At 40.5% G+C, this 21870-nt stretch overlaps 1 protein-coding gene across 2 annotated transcripts; it reads left to right on the forward strand.

The window, feature by feature from the left end:
• Positions 1-5947: 5947 nt before the first annotated feature.
• On the forward strand, positions 5948-21161 carry LOC122555740 (alpha-1,4-N-acetylglucosaminyltransferase-like). 2 transcript variants are annotated; one of them, XM_043701805.1, is made up of 4 exons: positions 5948-6290; positions 17411-17562; positions 18224-18681; positions 19663-21161. In XM_043701805.1, exons 3-4 carry the CDS (start codon positions 18256-18258, stop codon positions 20245-20247), a joined length of 1011 nt encoding a protein of 336 aa, XP_043557740.1. In that variant the 5' UTR covers positions 5948-6290; positions 17411-17562; positions 18224-18255; the 3' UTR covers positions 20248-21161. The 2 variants fall into 2 exon arrangements, with proteins under 2 accessions (XP_043557740.1, XP_043557741.1); XM_043701806.1 differs by lacking the exons at positions 5948-6290; positions 17411-17562 and adding an exon at positions 17943-18038.
• The last annotated feature ends 709 nt before the right edge of the window (positions 21162-21870 follow it).

Below are 21870 nucleotides of genomic sequence, written 5' to 3' on the forward strand. Positions count from 1 at the left end.
CCATAGTGTTAGGGGCATTAGTCAGAGGGAAATCGGTCTGGGTGGGTTACTCTTCAGAGGGTCGGTGTGGACTGGTTAGGCTGAAGGCCACTGTAGGGAATCTAATCTAACCTAACCTAATTTTGCGTATATGTCCTCCATACAAGGGATTAGGCATATATCCAGCTGCAAAATGCAGTTCATTATTTGTTTAAATTCCCCACAAAGTCGAATCGATCCATCAGGATTTACAATTGGTATGACCGGTGCTGGCCATTCTGCAAACTGGACTGGTCTAATAATTCCTTCACTTTCCAGCCTTCTGATTTCTGCCTCTATTTTTGCCTATAAGGCAAATAGCTCTGAGCTGGTCTGGCAGAATCATGGAATTGCTTCCTGGTCAACATGCAAGATGGCCTTGACTCATCTGATGGCCCCCAGACGTTCCTGAAAAACCTCTGGGTACTTAATTAGGACTTCACTCTGGCAGCAATTTGCTAATCAGTCAATCTAGGTGAATCTTTTTCACCCACTGTTGGCCCATCAGGCTTGGGCCCAAGCCTTTTACCACAATCAGTGGTAACTGAACCAGCTGCTTCTCATAAGAGACCAGAACCAAAGTTGTACCCTTAACCTGTAAAGATTTCCTAAACAGGTTCTCAGTCTAGACAAAAGATCTTGCACAAACATAAGGCTTGGAGTCCAGAGCAAATTTGCTAAAGACTATTTCTGTGATCACTGAAATGGCTGCACCAGTATTGACTTCAATTAGAACCAGGTGACCATTTAATCAGATGATTATTTTGGTTGGTTCTGATTTGGATGTTGCTCAGCGCTTTAACTGTTCCAAACCAGATGAAGGGTGTACACTTTCCAGGGTGTACACTCTCCTCGACACCAGCCTATGAGTTCTCTTACTCAATTTAGGTCCAATAGGACTCTTTTACTTTCTCAAGTCCACACTGGCAGCAACTACAATGGTTTGCTGTCTCAGATCCTGAAGAACATTGTAACCGTTTGGCCGAGGCTTGGCTTTATTTTGAAGTTTTGTTGTGGCTGACCTAGAGTCCCTTTGTTCAGAATATGTCATGTGTATGTCTATACAATTACCTTCACTCAAGTGCTGTTACCCAAGTTCAATCGGACTGGTGAGAGTGTCCACTTCCATTGGAATACCATGCAATTCGATGGTCTACCTGCTGCATTTTCCAATGATAAAGCCAGTTGTAGTGCCTGATTGAAGTCCAGATGGGTTTCAGCTATCGGCTCTTTTTCATGGTTACATCATTAATTCCACATACCAACAGTCTCTCAGCATTAAGGATTAAACCAAATTCATACACCTCTGCCAGTTGTCTTAACCTCATCAAAAATATCGATGTGGATTGTCCTGGTTCTCGAATTGCCAAATAAAAATGACAGTGTCTCAGAATTAGAGGAGGTTTGGAGTTGTAATATTCCTGAACTAAGTCCGTCAACTCTCGAAAGATTTTAGTTCCTGGTGCCTCAGGAAAAGTTAGGCTCCTAATAACTGAAAAAGCTATGGGTCCACAAGCTGTCAGGAGAATTACTAATTGCTTTTCATCTGCCCCACCGTCATTTGCCTGGAAAAGATAACACATTCCTTCCACATATAGGTTGTTCTGCTACAACATGAGTTTTGTTAACACAAATTTGCTATAACACAATTGACGAATTGGGGATACTGTTTCTAAAATGCAAACTATTAACATGTGTGTTGGCTGTAATGCGATTACATTGCCAACAGTTTAAGTGCTGTTTTTAAAAAAAAAGCATTATTTTTCTATAATGCGGGGTTGCTCGAAAACACAACCAAGGCATTATGGAAGAACTACCTATCCTGGACCCAGTCCTCGATGGCAGCGTTGAATGAGTCATGGTTCCCTAATTAATGGCATGATGCCAGAAATGTTTACCACAATGCAAAGATGCCGGTCGCAAGCAAATTTCTTCAAGAACATGTTTTTCTCTCATTGCCGTTGAAATAACTCCACAGAGACTGGTATTCTGCAACCAAGTTACCCTTTATTTACTCGTGGCAAGTCATTGACATTGGTCCAGTTCTCTCAGAGCCATTTCTCAGTGTTTAGATGTCTGATACTCCTTTCTTTATCCATCGGCCAGGGCTCCCTGATTGTACCAGATTAACAGGCCCAATCAGGGAACTCATATTCTGTGATGTCTACCTGGCTGATTGCATTACAATCACTATAGTTGTAGCTTGTAATCTCATCCCATCTGATAAAACGTTATGTAAGTACTTCACTGGAAAGAGATTGGTTGGAAAGAGGGGGTCGGGCTGTCACCAGAACAAAGGGAAACAACTGGACCATGTTTATGATAAACAGATGCTTGGGACCACTATCACCTTCCAGTTCCCCTCCAAGATATGTACATATCATGACATGGACATATATCACTGTTCCTTCATGGAACTCACAATCAAATCTATGAGTGCCTAAACCACAAAAATTGCAGCAGTTCAAGAAGAAACCACCCCCTCAAAGCCAATTAAGTTTAGGCAATAAAAACTGGTCTAATCTGCAACACCCACATCCCAGGGATGGACATTGACAAAACGCAGTGTGTGCAATATGTTAACTGGTACTGAACAGTGTTTGGTACAGATTTTCTTTCAGACCTATTAGCATGGTTTTGAAAGCATTAGGATTTCACTCAGCATTGCCCAATGATTGGACTGGATTGTCCATGTATGGAATCTCCTTTGCCAATGAGAATCCAGAGACAAATTCTCCATTCTCTGGACTGACATATGTGTACAAAATTAGTTGGTTGTGGTTAAGAAATTGAATTGAAGTTCATCTCAGCCTTAGACATCACTGCATGAGTTCTACAGGACAATGTTAGAGGTTCAACCAACTGCTTCAGCAATGATCTTCTGTCCTTCACAAGGTCATTGATGATTGCACAGTTATACTTTCCATTCATGACTACACAGATAAGCAGGAATGTTCATGAAGTTTATGCCCACATGCAGCAAGATGTGCTTCAGGATTTGGGCTGGTGAGTGGCATATAGCATTTGATCTACCAAAGTATCAGACAAAGATCATCTCCAAAATCAAAGATTCAAATTACCTCCCTTTGACATTCAAAGGGACGATCATCAATGAACCATCACTATCAACATCCCAGGGTCCATTGTTCAACAGAAATTTAACTGCGCCCTCCATAAAAAAAACATGTGGGTTCCAAGAACAGGTCCATAATTGGGGTTTCCTTCCAGCAGCAAAGGGACATGGGAACAAGACAGTGCCATTTAGCACATTGAGTTCATTCCACTATTCAATGTAATGATGACTGATTGATTAAAACATGATGTGATATTAGGTTGACAATGTGCTTTAATACATTTGGTTAAGAAATGCAATCTCATATTTCAAATGAACAATAAATTGAGCTTAAATTGTCATATGGAGGATTAGAGTTTCAAACTTAAACCATCTGGTCAAACTCCTGACTTTCCTACCTACCTACACCAATGTAGCTGTACAACGTGATCCACTGTGGGTCAAAAAGGTAACTCATCACTTATTTCTCCAGAGCATTAACAGATGGACAATAAATGCTAGCCTAGCCAGTGACATTCATTCCCATGCATGAATTTAAAAAAAAGATTAGCTTGTTGTATTGATCTCTGTGTAGTTGAGTTAGAGTTCTACCAAAAATCCTTCTTTTTAGATATTTTGTAACTATCTTTTTAGAGATGCTATTGCACACCTCTGGAGCAGATGGAACTTTAACTCAGAGCTCCTAGCTCAGAAATAGGAACATTACCACTGTACAACAAAAGCACTCTATCCTTCCTTTAATGCTGAGTCTGAAAGCCCATCTATTTACTGGTGATAGAAGATAGACCACAGGGGAGTTTTATTAAGAAAAGACACTTGATTTATTACATGATAGCAAATGATACAAATTTGACTAGTTAGTGATAGTTATGTAAGACCATCAGGAATCAAGGATGATATATCTGTCTCAATTGAGACCTTGGGCTAGATTGCCTGATACTCATCCCAAACTTATGACATCATCATTGGATGCAGCTTAATTGGAATTCAACATTAACTCTTGCAGAACCATTACCTTCATCAACATCTCTCCCCAAGCTTTTCTTCCCATAATTTTACACATTAATATATATAACTATTTTTACATTTGTCACATCTCCATCTCCCACCCAGTCATCGACTTCAAAACTGTAGGGTCTCTGGAAGTTGAACATTCTTCCAAAATGCATTATCTTCTCATCTGCAAGATTGGTTGGTCTTTGACATGAGAACTATTGACATAAATTCTGATATTGACCTTTGGTCTGGGAGCAATTTCACTGCTGGAGCACCTTTTACCTCTTGGACATCCTCTGCAAAAGGATGTTCTCCTGTTAATGCCAGTTAATGGTCCACTGCCTTATCTGAAGGACTCTCAATATTAATCTGCTAAATTTCCTTTGCAAAGAATGTCTTACCTGCAAATCATGTGACATTTGGCATTTTGAGCCCTGGACAGTCCTGAATCTGAAGCAAATGCCCAATTAAATATGGCCATTCACATATCTCTTTGTTTAAGGATGCATCATCAACTAAAAGGCAATAGAATTCCAGCCAGCCTATATCTTAGTACTGGGGTGACTAAAGGAAGCTTTGAAACTCAATGTGTGTAAGATAAGTGTGAATTGATTTTCCATTGCATATTGATAATTTCCTTCATACAAACTAGACTGGATGATTTTTAAAGTGTCAAACAACAACGTAGGATGATCAGAACCAATTATTTGTTTTGGAAAAGAAATTTGAATTTATGGACGTCACATGCAAGGAGGAATCATTTTTGTTGTCTGCCTTGAAATCAGCAGAAGCTGCTTGCAGTTAGAGAGAATTCCACTGAAAATTAACGAAGCAAAGCTTCCAAGGTCATAAGCAGCTAGATGTTAAAGGCCTTCAACCTGTTTCAAGCTCAAATTCACCCAAGAACCAATCTTCTGGACATTCAATTGCAAGAAATCTTGCCACTTAGAGGTTATTTTTTGTTTTACAAGATTTTCACTTCAAATTTAAAGCATCACTTTTATCAAAGAAGCTGGTTACGAAAATGCCAGAGCTATAGGTGGCAACTTCTTTAAAAAAAAACTGTTTTTGTTGCAAATTGTAAACATCTCACTAAATGAGATGTAGCACTTAAAAATCCAGGGTAAGGGTGTGATAACAAATTATCTTTATGTCAAAACTGATATTTGCAGCCGGAATTATTTATTTGGCACATCCTCGGAGGATAGAAAAACTCAAAAGCAACACATTTTTGATACTGGGGAAATTAGTAATTGGTAAAACCATTGAATTTAAGTCTGTCTTCTAGGTTGGGATCACAGACATGGCATTAGTGAACTGGTGCATTTTGGTAATAATTTAGTAGCAGCATGGTGGCTCAGTGGTTAGCACTGCTACCTCACAGCACCAGGGTCCCAGGTTCAATTCCAGCCTTGTGTGAGTCTGTGTGGAGTTTGCACATTCTCCTTGTGTCTGTGTTGTGTGGGTATTCCTCCTATAATCCAAAGATGTGCAGGGCAGGTGAATTGCCCATAACGTTAGGTGCATTAGTCAGAGGGGAAATGGGTCTGGGTGGGTTGCTCTTTGGAGGGTTGGTTTGGGCTGAAGGGGCTGTTTCCATACCGTAGGAAATCTAATCAAAAATATTAATGTCCTGCTACCCTATCAGGGCCGAAATCATTCACTTCAGCTTTGATATTCAAGATTGTATTATGCTAACCACTGAACCTGGAAGAGACTATTCACAAGAGTTTTCTGTGCTCTTCCAGTAAAGCCTGCCTTCTTCATTGCTAGAACTGTTTGTGGCGCTTGTGTCCACAAGATTAAATTTTTCGATGAGTATCTCCAGCCACAGTCTACGCATACGGTCTATAAGCTCGATCAAGCAGCGGTGGGGACAGCATTCTAATGATTGAGGATAGTTAACCCGCGGGCGATGGTGGGTGGGGCCAGTTTGTCTCTTCGGCTAATTGGAGCACACTGCGTTCAGCGGATTCTTTTTTCGTTTTGTCCTGCTGTTTGGGAAATTAACTGCAACAACCTGCCACACCCTGAACCCCCAACAGCATTTCAGCTGGAACTACAGTTATCAAGACTAATGTTGATTCTTCGCTCCTGTGCTGTTACAACCGGCGCTTCCTGAATATAAAACCAAATCGACTGTTTCGACAGCTATCCTTACAGACATCACACAAGCTGTCTGTCCTGTCACGGATTTCCACTGGTGAGTAATTGCGTCTCTTAAACCCCTTGTCTTATAATATTCGGATTTCCATGTATCGATTTGGAAGCAGCCTAAGCTCTGTTCCAATCCACTGTTCCTTGGAACGCTACAGAAAGAACAGGATTTAAAATAATACCAAACACCCGGAAAATAAAAGTCTTCTACAACCTCAATGCAGTTTTTCAAACTTGTCTTCTTCACTTGTGTTTCTAAGCTATAATGAGTTGAAGCTGTTAGTCAAATCACAAAATAAGATTAGATGTTAAAACAATTTAAATGTTGGTTTTATGAAAAGCAACAGGGCTGGTTGGCTGGTATGTTTATTACTGGTCATTGGCCTTGTGGGTTGTATATACACTGGACACAGACTTGAGAACTGCCAGGACCTGAAGGGCTTTTGCCCGAAACGTCGATTTCGAAGCTCCTTGGATGCTGCCTGAACTGCTGTGCTCTTCCAGCACCACTGATCCAGAGTCATCTGATGTGGTCAATTTACAATCTTCTGTAAAGCTTGGTGAAACCGGGGGAGGGATGGGGCGGCCGACCCTTACCAGGGGCGGAATTCGAGTTCTAAAAGACTGTGGCATGGATAAAATCAATTAATACTAATTGTCAATGGCCTCTAGTAATGAAGAATGCAGACTGGCAGTCTCCCATCGAAATTTCTTACAGACGGGTGAATGTGCCTCCCCCTGCTGGACCCATAGGGACGCTGGAACATGTTTGATGAACTGTGCCAATAAGTTGCAGTCTATGGCTAATCTGGATGGTAATAATCTTCTCAAGGCTTTGCTCAACAGGTTCGGGACCCGTCTGTACGTGAGGACACCTGTTGAGTGTCACTTTTGTGCAGTAATTTTGCAGAGACAAATTCTGTCCTCTTTTTTTCGCGGGCGGAGATGTCGGGAGATGAGTGACTCCCCATGGGGTACCCAGCTCATCTACTCTTGAATTATTACGAGGGGTGAGACTGAAATAGAATAAGCAATTGCAGCTGATGGAACAGGTGAATAGTGTCATGCAGGATCCATTGATATAAATTAAAAACAAAGCTTACAAACCGATCTCTTTCACTGCAGTTTTTCCCTCGTGTTATAAAATACCAAACTGAAACTGAATTCTTCTAAGCCAGTTTGTGTTTGCCACCAAAGAAATATGAGCTCCAATGATGAGTTATAAACTGAAAAGAGCCAAACGTTTCCCCCCAGATTGAGTGCCAAGTGGGAAAACATTTGAACCAAGTAAAAATTTCAATTATAACATAACTGTACGCACGCATTAAACATACAATTGCAGGCCAACCACCTAAACCAGACCTGAGAAACTGAAGCAGCTTCCAATTCAGTGACACGAGACAGACACAAATGAAAATGAGACAATCTTCACTTAAGGGAAAAGACTTTGTCTATTTACTCTGTTGAAGTTGGTTTTTATGTAGCTTCTGCCTTGACTTTTTTGTTCCCAACCCCACCCCCGAGGCTGCAAGTCCCTAACATCCTACCTTCAATTCTCAACCTCAAATCTCACACTTTCACTCTTTGTGCTTATTCATCCCTCATTCCTCGTTCCTCTCAGGCACCTTCCCTGTCACACACTTAACATACAGATGAAGTGATTACTGTGTTATTAATTATCTTTCAAAGAGAAAAAGAAAATTTACAGCCCAGGAACAGGCCCTTCGGCCCTCCAAGCCTGAGCCGATCCAAATCTACTTTCTAAACCTGTCGGTCAATTCCTAAGCATCTGTATCCCTCTGCTCTCCACCAACTCGTGCATCTGTCCACACACATCTACCGTGCCTGCCTCTACCACCTCTGCTGGCAACGCATTCCAGACACCCACCACCCTCTGTGTGAAGTACTTACCACATATATCCCCCTTAAACTTTCCACCTCTCTTTGAAAGCGTGACCTCTCGTTATTGAATCCTTCACCCTGGGAAAGAGCTTGTCTCTATCCACCCTGTGTACACCAATCATGATTTTATAAACCTCAATCAGGTCCCCCCTCAATCTCCTTTTTTCTAATGAAAATAAACCCAACCTACTCCACCTCTCTTCATATCTAGCACCTTCCATACCAGGTAATATCCTCGTAAACCTTCTCTGCACCCTCTCCAAAGCGTCCACATTCTTTTGGTAATGTGGCGACCAGTATTCTAAATGTGGCCGAACCAATGTCTTGTATAACTTTAACTTGACTTGCCAGCTCTTATACTCAATACCCCGTCCGATGAAGGCAAGCTTACTATATGCCTTCTTGACCACTCTATCCACCCGTGCAGCAACCTTCAAGGTACAATGGACCTGCAATCCCAGATCTCTCTGCCCACCAATGTCTTGTATAACTTTAACATGACTTGCCAGCTCTTATACTCAATACCCCGTCCGATGAAGGCAAGCTTACTATATGCCGCCTTGACCACTCTATCCACCCGTGCAGCAACCTTCAAGGTACAATGGACCTGCAATCCCAGATCTCTCTGCCCACCAACTTTCTCAAGGCTCTTCCGTTCACTGTATAATTCACTCTAGAATTAGACTTGCCTAAATGCATTACCTCACATTTGTCTGGATTGAAATCCATCTGCCACTTTTCCGCTCAACTCTCCAGTCTATCTATATCCTCCTGTATTCTTTAATAATCCCTTATGCTTTCTGCTACTCCACCAATCTTCGGGTCATCTGCAAACTTGCTGATCAGACCAACAGTGCCCTCTTCCAGATCACTTATGTATATCATAAACAATAGTGGCCCCAACACTGACCTCTATGGAACACCACTGGTCACCTTTCTCCATTTCAAGAAACTCCTTTCAACTACTACTCTTTGTCTCCTGTTGCTCAACCAGTTCTTTATCCCCCTAGCTAGAACACCCTGCACACCATGTGACTACTCTTTCTCCATTAGTCTACCATGGGGAACCTTATCAAACACCTTAAAGTCCATGTATATGACATTAACAGCCCTTCCTTCATCTATCAACTTGGTCACTTCCTCAAAGAACTCTATTAAGTTGGTAAGGCACGATCTCCCTTGCACAAAACCATGTTGCCTATCACTGATAAGCCCATTCTTTTCTAAATATAAATAGATCCTATCCCTCAGTACTGTCTCCAGCAACTTTCCCACCACCAACGTCAGGCTCACTGGCCTGTAGGGATTGGCACGCAAATTCCACTTTGCGTATCTATCCCTAATATTTGAACAATTACAAAAGTATTTTGAGTTAAATAATATACATCGTGATGCTGACAAAGATGTAACTCCATAAGACCAAACTACATAGGAATTAAAGTAGACTATTCAGTCCATCCAGTCCCCTCTGTCATTCAATGAATTCCTGACTAATCTGGTAATCCTTAATTCCACTTTTCTGCTTTTTTCCCCACTCCCTCGATTCCATTACTGATCAAAAATCTCTCTATCTCAATGATGAATAAATTAATTACCCAGTCTTTACAGCCCTCTGTAGTAAAGAATTCCCTGGATTTACTGCCCTCTCAGAGAAAAAGCCCTCCTCCATCTGTCTTAAATGGATGACTCTCTTACTCTAAGTGTATGCCCTGTGGTCTTAAACTCTCCTACAAAGGGAAATAACCTTTCTGCATCCATCCTGTCAAACCCCTAAGAATCTTGTGTGTGTCAATAAGGTCACCTCTAAGATTTCGCAACTCCAATGAGTACAGATCCAACCTACTCAATTCTCTCATAAATTAATCCCCTCCATACTCAATCAACTGAGTTAACCCTTTCTGGACTGCCTCTAATACTGGTATATCTTTGCTTAGGTAAGGGAACCAAACTGCTCCTAGTATTCTAGGTGTGGTCTGACTGGTACCTTGCATAGCTTTACTAATACTTCCCTATTTTTGTGGAATCATAGGATTTTACAGTACAGAAGGAGGCCATTCATCCCATTGAAATATGTGCTTAGTCCCAAAAGAAGGGCTTCCTGAAGAAGGGCTTATGCCCGAATCGATTCTCCTGTTCCTTGGATGCTGCCTGAGCTGAGGCGCTTTTCCAGCAACACATTTTCAGCTCCCAAAAGAGTTACCCAGCTAGTCCCATTCCCCAGCCCTATCTCTGTAGCCAATACTCAATTTCCTTTTGAAATAAAAAAAAATGACATTCTACTTGCCTTTCCTGTCACCTGTATTAACTTGGATGCTAGCTTGTTTTTCCAAAACTTCGTCACAAATTGTATTATTTCCATTTCTCACTGAAGATTAGAAGAATGAGAGGCAACCTTATTTAAATTCGTAAGATTCTTTATGTCGACAGGGTAAATGCAGAGAGGTTGTTTTCCCCTTGTGGGAGAGTACAGCACCAGAGGGTATAATCTCAGACCAAGGGGTCACTCACTTATGACAGAGATAAAGAGGGATAGTTTTCTGAGGGTGATTTAATCTGGAATTCTTTACTGCAAAGAGCTGTTGAGTTTGGTTTATTATCTATCTTAGCCTTGAATACACTTACTTTTAATCAGTAATGGAATCAAGAGTTATAGGGAAGGGGCAGAAAAGTGGAATTGAGGGTTTTCAGATTGTTATGGTGTGGTAGTAGGTTCAGTGGGATGTAATACTGAGTTAAGTGATACTAATTAACAAATTGATTGGTAGTTTTATATATAGCAGTGATGAATATATTAAGTGGTAAATTAATATATTGAAATGAGTATGCTCATTAACTACTTAGTGTATATATAGCAGTAAATGTATACTAAGCAGTAATCCACTTTCAATATATTAGAAACACATGTAAACTAACGAGTGCTGAAGCAAACTTAGACATATTTAACAAAGCTGCTCCCTGCCCACTTTACAATGGCTGGTCTGGAGAACTCTGGGTCCTTGGCAATGTTCGCAATTCCGGTCCAAAATGAAGTTACCTGAAAAGGGCAAAGTCCCCGCTATTAATACCATTCTGACTTTAAGATTACATGCTGTATCATCATTCTGTGGTACTTTCAGCACTTTTTCAGAATTCCTTTATGCTGAAACAACATATCCAGGTGGTCCCCTGTAATGGGGCAGTTCAAGACAGCTCTCGCCGAAGAGATCATACCACACGATTATTTTTCAGTCCAAATAGGCTGATTTTGCATTAGGGCTTTTTTCCAGTATTTTTCCACTTTATTTCAATTTCTAATTGTCATGTCCAATTAACTCTTAATGGTCTGTGTAGTTACGCCTACCACTATCCAGATCAATTATGAGCTCATTGAATGGTAGAATAGACACTCTTCCATCTGCTTCCACACCTATAGTCTTACAGTTGAAAATACACCACAACACGAAAGGTCTGCATCAAAGTGATGGATAAAAAGAAAGGGATGACAACAGATAGTGGGTGTACAAAAGGCAATGATGGTACACTACTTTTTAAAATGGAAGCAGGAACAAAAAAATGATGGGGAAAATATGTATGAATTATATGATCATACAAACTGAAGGAGTCTTCAAGATATAGATGCAAAAAGTACTGATATCAGCAGTAACGAAAGCTTCGAAAGTGATGATTATCATTATCAATTTGCTTATCTAAGGATCGTTTAAATCTCCCTAATGTGGCTGAGTTAACTACATTGGCAGGTAGAGCATTCCACGCCCTTGCCACTCTGAGTAAAGAACTTGCCTCTGACATTTGTCTTAAATCTATCACCCCTCAATTTGTAGTTATGCCCCCTCATACAAGCTGATGTCATCATCCTAGGAAAAAGACTTTCACTGTCTACCCTATCTAATCCTCTGATCATCTTGTATGTCTCTGTCAAATCCCCTCTTAGCCTTCTTCTTGCCAATGAGAACAGACCTAAGTCTCTCAGCCTTTCCTTATAAGACCTTCCAGACCAAGTAAATCCTAGTAAATCTCCTCTGCACCTTTTCCAATGCTTCCACATTCTTCCTGAAATATGGTGACGAGAATTCTACACAATATTCCAAGTGAGGCTGCACTAGCGTTTTGTACAGTTGCAGCATGATATTGTGGTTCCGGAACTCAATCCCTCTACCAATGAAATCTAACACACCATGTGCCTTCTTAACAGCACTATCAACCTGGGTGGCAACTTTCAAGGATCAATGTACATTGACTCCAAGATCCCTCTGCACATCCACACTACCAAGAATCTTTCCATTGACCCAGTACTCTGCCTTCCTGTTACTCTTCGCAAAGTGCATCACTTTTACATTAAGGTGCATTGAACTCCATTTAACACCTCTCAGCCTACTTCTACAGTTAATCCAAGTCCCCCTGCAACCTGTAACATTCTTCCAAACTGTCCACTACTCCACTGATTTTAGTGTCATTTGCAAATTTACTAATCCATCCACCTATGCCTGTGTCTAAGTTATTTATAAAAATGACAAACAGCAGTGGTCCCAAAACAAGTCCTTGTAGGACACCACTAGTAACCGGACTCCAGGCTGAATATTTCCATCAACCACCACTCGCTGCCTTCTTTCAGAAAGCCAGTTTCTAATCCAAACTGCTAAATCACCCTCAATCCCATGCCTCTGCAGTTTCTCCAACAGCCTACCATGTGGAACCTTATCAAAGGCTTTACTGAAGTCCGTGTATATCACGTCAACTGCCCTAGCCTCATCCAAATGCTTGGTCACCTTCTCAAAAAAACTCAGAGGTTTGTGAGACACGACCTGCCCTTGATGAAACCGTGTTGACTATCTGAAATCAAATTGTTGCTTGATAGATGATTAGAAATCTTATCTCTTAATCCTTTCCAAAACCTTTCCTACAACAGAAGTAAGGTTCACAGTCTATAATTACCTGGGTCATCTCTACTGTCCTTCTTGAACAAGGGCACAACATTTGCAATCCTCCAGTCCTCTGGTACTAAACCTGTAGATAATGACGACTCAAATATCAAAGCCAAAGACTCTGCTATCTCCTCCCTAGCTCCCCAGAGAATCCTTGGGTAAATCCCATCCGGGCTGAAAATGTGTCGCTGGAAAAGTGCAGCAGGTCAGGCAGCATCCAAGGAACAGGAGAATCGACGTTTCGGGCATAAGCCCTTTTCAAGCTTATGCCCGAAATGTCGATTCTCCTGTTCCTTGGATGCTGCCTGACCTGCGCTTTTCCAGCAACACATTTTCAGCTCTGATCTCCAGCATCTGCAGTCCTCACTTTCCCCTTAAATCCCATCCGGCCCAGGGGACTTATCTACTTTCACATCGTCTAGAATTGATAACATCTCCTCCTTACTAACCTCAATCCTTTCAAGTCTAATAGCCCACATCGCAGACTTCTCCTCCACAATATTCTCCTTTTCCGATTGAAAACAGATGAGAAATGTTCGTTTAGCCCCTCTCCGATCTCCACAGGGTCCACACTCGACTTCCCTCTTCTGTCTTTGGCTCTGTTCCTATCCTAGCTATCCTTTTATTCCTCACATACCAATAGAAAGCTGTAGGGTTCTTCTTTATTCTATTTGCTAAAGACTGCTCGTGTCCTCTGTTTGCTCTTCTTAACTGTCTCTTTAAATCCTTCCTAGCTGATCTGTAAATCTCCCTCGCCTCATCTGAACCATCTTGCCTCATCAACACATAAGCCTCCTTCTTCACTTAACAAGACGTGCAATTTCTGTAGTAAACCAAGGTTCCCTTACCTTATCACTTCCTGCCTGACAGGGAGACACATATCAAGGCCACGCAATATCTGTTCCTTAAACCAGCTCCACATTTCCATTGTCAGCATCCCTTGCATTTTGCTACCCTATTTTATGCATCCTAATTGCATTATAATTGCCCATGCCCCATCAATAACTCTTGACCTGAGGCATGTACCTATCCCTTTCCATCACTAAACTAAACGTAACTGAATTATGGTCACTCTCTCCAAAGTGCTCACCTACAACTAAATCAAACACCTGGCCTGGTTTATTACCAAGCACCAGATCCAATTTGGCCTCCCCTCTTGTCGGCCCTTTGACAGACTGTGTCAGGAAACCCTCCTGTACACATCGGTCAAAAACTGATCCATCCGATGTACTAGAGTTATAGCATTTCCAGTCAATGTTGTGGAAGTTAAAGTCTCCCATAATGACCACCCTGTTCCTTTCACTCCTATCCAGGAAAATTTTGCCAATCCTCTCTTCTACCTCCCTAGAACTGTCTGCAGGCCTACAAAAAACTCCAAGCAGTGTGACCTCTCCTCTCCTGTTTCTAACCTCAATTAGAAGAGGCCATACAGAACAGTATAGATCACTTGACATCTAGATGTATAGAAAATGGATTGCAGATAAGCATCATAAAAAAATCAAAGCAAGGTAGTTAGAGTGAATATCTTCTAGAAGAAATGGCCTGTCAAATTCTTCAACAGTGATTTCACACAGTGCTCTAGAAGAGAGATCAGGTGCCCTAAAGTGCTTTGGCTGAGATGAAGAGATCATGTGTTCAAGTGACCTGACAATGTTTATAGACTATTATGAAGATTTGTGAACTGCAATATTAATTTAGTGTCACTCATTGGACATTGGTCACTATCTCAGGTTTTATTGAAAGAAAATAAAGGAAAAAGGTTGTATTTTCAAGGAACGCATCACCTCAATTGGAGTCATTGAATTTGTTATTCTTCCAGAGTGAGGTTATATAACCGAGTTTGTGGGGTAATAAAGCTATTGAATTTGAACACAGCAGTATTTAGTTTTCTGTAACTCTTTTCCAGTTATCATTCCCTTGGTCAAAATTCCACATTGAGGATGCCTGCTGTTTGGAGTTCTGTGACACAAGACAGCTGTACAGCCAGTTCTATTTATTTTCCACTTGTAAGAGTATGCGTCAGATCTCAGCTTTCTAACATATTGAATTGATTCGTCTGTTGTTTGGGCTGAGTTCATGCATCTTTTAGCAGAGACAATTAGCTTTTCAAATATTGCAGTTAGTAATTTGAATGCATCTTACCTTTTATCGGTTGAGGCAAGAATCACTTTTTGCATCTTTGAGAATGAACCTTGCACAGAGCAACCCAAAGTCTCCCTTTAGTGATTTGAGATGGTTACTGTTCAATAAGCTTTGAAACATTCCACTGTATCACCTACGGCTTGCTGGGGTCTGCTAAGTGAAAAGACAATGTTTAACTTAATTTGCAAAGCATTGATTTTTAGAAACCGAAATGTCTCTGTAACACAATTTTTCTTGTATCAGATATGTTTCTAACACCTTTTTTCAATTTTAATTAACTCATTTATTAGATGATATGGTCATGTAGTAATGATGCCTCCTGAATTTGCCTTGACAAGTGGCATGTTTGGATGCTTGAAGAAACAGAATTAGAAGAATTCATCAATATTCTCAATAATTATCAACCCTCCATTAAAATTGAAGCTGCAGCACACAATTTAACTCCATACCAAATGAATCAGGATAACGAGCTTCAGGCAACAACAAAAAATTTTCTTTCAAAATTACTGACACATCTCTACAAAAAAACAGTCATTGATTTTAATGCATCTTTTGCAGATTGTGGAGGTCATAACCAATACATTTCCAAGAGATGTACATGAAGTTGGAAAATTTTAACCAGGCAGTTACCACCTTTTTATTTTTACCACAGCTCAGATCTCAATCTCCAATTTAAACTGAACAGTTGACAGTATCGATTAGAAAAGCATCCATGACATTTAGTCCACTCCATCCATCAGCTTGAACATTCACTCCATTCACCACTGACATACAGTGGCTGCAGTGTATACCATGCAAAAGATGGACTACATCAAAGAGTGTGGTGCTGGAACAGCATAGCCGGTCAGGCAGCATCTGAGGAGCAGGAGAGTTGATATTTTAGGCATCAGCTTTCCTGTTGCTCGGATGCTGCCTGGCCTGCTCTGCTTTTCCAGCACCACACTCTTCAATTCTGATCTCCAGCATCTGCAGTCCTCACTTTCTCTTAAAAGATAGACTGCAGTAACTCACCTAGGCTCTTCCAACAGCACTGTTCAAACCACTGACCTTGACATCAAGGAAGAAAAAAACAGCAGCTACATGTAAACGCTACCACCTGCAAACTCCTCTCCAAGCCACATACTAATGTCATTTGGAACTACATCACCATTCCTTCACTGTCGCTGAGTCAAAATCCTGGAATTCCCTTCATAATAGCGGCCCAAGAAATGCAGAGGTTCAATTTACCACGGCTTCTCCGGGGCAGTAAGGGGTGGCTAATAAATGGTGGCCTTGCCAGTGGTATTCATATCCTATTGTTATGACATGGCAGTGAATCCCTCTGTTAATTAAGCTAAACACCCAGAAAAGCTCCCCTCCCCTCATAATCTATTAAAATATCAGTGACAGAACTCCCAAATTCCACTTTTAAAAATAAATCAATTTATTCTTTACCCCTAAAAGTGAACAACTATTCACAACTCTACACCTCCTTTATCTTAACTGCTTATTACCCGTCTACAACTCTATAACAATGTACTGTTCCAACAAAACACTTATTAAAATTACATCAACTTAATTTCAAAACCATACAATGGCTGTCGTCTTCAGTGTCTGTCTTCTTTCGGCTGAAAATCTCCCTGGGTTGTTGTCTTTCTTTTTATTGTGAAGATGTTTCAAATGAAAAAGATACCTTTTGATAGAGAGAGTTTCAATATCTTGGGTCATCCTCAATGGCAGTTACTCTGACTTTCAAACTGACTGTGTTTTTTTATACCGCAACACCAGATTGTCTCATTGGTTTGATGTTGGCAAAGTAATAAATTCAAATTCAATTGGGTTTTAGTATCCTGGAGCATAATTTTAAACTGGTTTAAATTTGAATTGTCAAAACAGCAACTAACTCTGGTATCTATTTCACAGCCAAATGTTACATATTTTCAATTTTCCAGTATGCTCTGAGATTGCTAGCTAGTCATATGACTGTTCCTTGTAAGCTCCCAGTGCAGAATGGCATTCACTCTCTCTTTAAAGGTACATTGCATGCCTCAACTTCATAATACTATGATTTTGTTTAGAAAAGAAGTTCCTGAATCAATATAGGCTTGACTGATAGATTCTACATTCACTTGCAAGGAATTCATTACCTTAGTGATTTCAGATTTTCTTGGACATTAAGCATCACTTTGATTGTAATAAAACTATTTTTATTCTTTGGCAGCCTCGCAATTCCTCCCAACACCCCTCTACTCCATAAAGTTTGCAGCCTACCTCTTCCTTGGCAGTTCTCCTTTCCCGTTTGGTGAGCAAACAGGTTTAGAAAACCCTGATGGAGCCAAGCTGTTGTCATCCTACAAAAGATTCTGGACTGAGGTAATGTGTGTTTTTTTAGTAGAAACCTAGAATTTACGGACAGTTCCTGGAGAAGTTTGCAAGGAACAGATCTTGTTCTTGCTAACAGTGATAAAGAGAAACAAATTGGCCATTTGTCGTCATTAAATAAGCTACTTACGTTTTGGTTTGCTTCACAAGTCGTGAGGCATGAATTCCAGTGCATTCTCCCATAACTGCAGTGACTAATTTATTGAACTTAAGATAAATGACATTTGTATGGACTTCCAGAAAGTATTTGATAAGGGCTCACATAAATGCTCTCCTTGTTATTTAAGACAAGTGTCTAGGCTTGTTAAGACTCCTTAGTAGTCTTTCCTCTACTATTAATAGTTAGACAGGACCTTGGATTCAGCCTCACTAAACTGCAACCACAAGTTCCAATCGTTGGTAACCCAGAAGCAAGTATGACGAATGGTTTCCTGCAAAGATTTATAAAACAAGTACTAACTGCACAGGTCTGTTCTTTCAAATCCTTTCTTTGCCTCACCCACTTTATTTGTTGAAGAGAATGATTTGGCATTAATTTATGGAGGGAATCAATTTAGTTATTGTAATTTATGAAGAAGTTGACTCATTCTTATCTAAGCATTATTATCAAAGTGCCTTATTGCTAATCAAATTCTTCATTTCTGTTTCACAGGAGCTTTTGAAGAAACATTCAAGCCCTACATCATGTTTTCCATGTATAAAGGGTGTCTGTTTATAGGCACAATTATGGTTTGTGGAATGTTGTACATATTTGGCAGTCTGGATAACTACGAATATATTAAAAACTTCTTCAGACCTTCCTCATCCCGGATAAAGAATTACAGAAATGTATCAAATATAATTGTAGAATCTGGGATTATGTTTGTGGAGACATCTGATAAGGTTGAGCCAACACCATTGACAGTGTGTTCAGTGGAGTCTGCTGCCTGGTTAAATCCAGAAAAGCGTATCTATTTCTTCATGAAGGAATTCAGTGGCAATTTAACACAGTATCCACAACCTGACTATGCTGGCATCCCTTTGCTTTCCTCAATTAGTAATGTTGATGTTCTACCCTTGAATCCCACTGAACTGTTTGAAGACACTCCCCTGATTGCCTGGTATCAAAAGGTAATTAATTCATAAAAGCAATGCTGATGAAAACATTTGTTCTGATAAACTAGCAACATTGCTCGTTTTTTAAAAAAAAAGCAAATATTATTTAAGATAAATGCAAAGATAGGAACTGAAATTTTCTATTTAGCCCTTGAACTTGTTTGCCATCCAGTGATATTGTGGCTAATCTACAATACACCTAGGGCAGCACAGTGGCTTAGTTATTATTATTACTGCTGCCTCATGGTGCCAGGGACCCAGTTTCGATTCCACTGTCTGATCCTAGAACTTCTCACTCTGTAATGCCATTATGTTATTCTGTATTTGCTCATTTTAATTGTCTGTCCCTGATTTAGTACCACTCATCATTCAACATTAGTGCAGCCTCCAATGTAGATGCTAAAATTATCAAACAGATTTGTCATTCTTTATTTCTTTTGGTGCCATCTTTCTCAGCTTTCAAAGATCTAACAGTTCTCCTGACCTCCTCTTTTCTTAATCCAAGGGTGGATTTTTTATGTTGTATTCCCAATACCTGGCAAACTTTAGTTTTACACAACTTTTGTGGTTCTAAGATCTATTTTGTCAACCGTTCCTGACCTTTGCATCTCTTTTCCTTGCCATAAATTTAATACAACACTTAGTTGCCATCTGATCACTATATCAACAAAAACAAATGGCCAAATATCTGTTTCCCAATTTGGCCCCATTATAAATGATTGGTTGAGCCTCATTAATGGATTCGCTCGGCAGATTTTGTTTTTCCCAGGCTGAAATGAAATAGTTTTGCATTGACTTTTCATGTGGTTAAAGTTTTGGGACTTTTTTTCTCTCCCCCCCCCCAATGTGTGCCTGTTTGATCAAGATTAAGGGATGTGAAATAGAATAGTTGTCTTTAGCTTCAAGGGGTGCCACAAACACTAGAGAAGGAATAGATTTAAATCTGCTGAAAATGAATTTTAGGAATGACATTTCATCCTTTCTGTTGCACTACAGGTAAATCCAAATGCAGAAAGGTATTGGACCCATGTACTTGCTGATGGCTGCAGGTTAGCATTGCTCTGGAAATATGGTGGGATCTACCTGGATACTGACATTATATCACTGAAGCCATTACCATTTGCTAACTTTACCTGCTTAGAAGATGGAAGTTTCTTCAATAATGCAGCTTTAGGATTTCATTATATCCACCATAATTTTCTGTTGGACTGCATGAAAGATTTTGTTGCCAATTATATTGGACATGTTTGGGGCCAGCAAGGCCCAAGACTGATAACACGTGTTTTGAAGCAATGGTGTCAGTCCGATAACCCAAGTGCCTTCACTGGAAAAGAATGCAATGGAATCTCTTTATGGGTCACAAGGCGGTTCTATCCAATCCCCTATTCAAACTGGGGGAGCTACTATAACCACTGGAAAAAGGAGGATATAGAGAGATACTTCTCAGATACTTACGGTGCTCACATCTGGAACTATATGAATTCCGGCAGAAAGAGAAAAGTAACTGCTGGAAGTGGATCATTACTTGAATATCTTTTTCAGATGCATTGTCCGACTACTTACAAAACTTTAGTTCAATGAGTTGAAACTCCCGTATATCCTGAGGTTTTGGGGACTTGAGGTCACTAAATGTACAGATGATCCAAAATGGTGTTACAATTTGGAAAAACAAGCTATAAATCCCACCGTCACTTTATCATTTGACTCGATAACATTTGCTCCAATTGAGTTCCATTGTAAATGCTCGATAAGGCAACACAAAGATGGCCGTTTGCTCCATAAGGAGCATTAAAAATGGCCAGAATTTTCTCCTTCCTCAGATGGTGAGAAGGGGAGATAATCAGGCCAATTAAGAGGCACACCTTGAGGTGGGCGAGGTGACCAGTTACCTGATTGGGGAACCATAGCAACCGACCTGTGGGGTTCATGGAGAGCCTTCCATTACCTCACACTGGGGGCAATGGAGGTGAGGCTGGGGACATTTGAAGCTCATCCCCCTGCCCTTGTCTCCAAATCCCCTGACAACCGTCACCCAACAATCCCTGCCATTCCCAACCTTTGATTGGTCACCAGCATCTGGAAACACCAGGATGCCAGTGTTGAGACCTGTGACAGGGTGTGATCCCTGCCCACACATGCTTATTGGCTCTTCATGAGCTGACTGGCACAGAATATGGAGAGTTATCTTATCAGGTGGGGTTAGCGTATTAATTGCCAGCAAACACACTCCTCCCAATACTTCAGGAAAATACGGAGAAAACTGCACCCGTAGTGTTAAGGTTCTCTTGTGGAATGTATGGTTTGAATTCTATCTTCAGGAGTTTGATTTCAAAGCATATTGTTTGGGTTCCTCTTGTGGCAATGCTTATTTTGTTCAGTGTCAATCCTACCTGGGAATGCTTGATGCCAACTAATTCAATCTTTTCCCTAGAGTTCAAAAGTAGGGGATATAATTTTAAGGAGAGAGGAGAAAGATTTAAAAATGACCTGAAGGGCAACGTTTTCACACACAGGGCTGGTTTGTATGTGAAATGAAGTGGTAAATGCACATACAGTTACACCATTTTAGAGACATTTGGATAGGTGCATGAATAGGAAAAGTTCCGAAGGATATGGCCCATGTGCAGGTAAAAGGGACTACTTTAGTATGGGAAACTTAGTCGGCATGGATGAGTTGGACCAAAAGGTCTGATCCATGCTATATAACTCTATGACCGATTACTTTAAACCTGCAGCCTCTAGCTGTCCAGTCTTTTTGTGAGTGAGAACATTTTCTCCACATATACTCCTTCCAGATTGATTTTGCAACTTGGAATTCCTCCATCAGATTTCCTCTTAGCCATTTTGTCCAAGTGCAACAGACAAACTTCTCCATCCTATCCTGATAATCATTCCTCATCCCTGGAGCCATTCTCTCAAATATTTTGTACACTTTTTTTTCTCTAAAAACCTTCGTATCCTTCCTAAAGTACAGCACTTACAACTGAGCACGGTGTATGCCAAGTGATGGTAATCGGTGTCTTGTATAACTTCATCATGACCTCCTTACTCTATGTCCCTATCAACAAAATTTGGGATACAGCACATGCTACATTACCCACACTCTCATACTGTCCTGCCTCCTTTAAAATAATTCTGCATGTATACACACAGGCCTTTCTGGTCCAGCAGCCCTTTGAAAATAGTACCATTTATGTTATATTT

This window comes from Chiloscyllium plagiosum, chromosome 13 (genome assembly GCF_004010195.1).
Source record: "Chiloscyllium plagiosum isolate BGI_BamShark_2017 chromosome 13, ASM401019v2, whole genome shotgun sequence".
In the NCBI taxonomy this organism is placed as follows: Eukaryota; Metazoa; Chordata; class Chondrichthyes; order Orectolobiformes; family Hemiscylliidae; genus Chiloscyllium; species Chiloscyllium plagiosum.

Excerpts from the sequence above, each read along its gene's own strand:
- LOC122555740 (XM_043701805.1), top strand. The coding sequence starts at position 18,256 with ATGTTTTCCATGTATAAAGGGTGTCTGTTTATAGGCACAATTATGGTT. Across the intron at positions 18,682-19,662 it reads TGATTGCCTGGTATCAAAAG|GTAAATCCAAATGCAGAAAG; the intron begins GTAATTAATTCA and ends GTTGCACTACAG.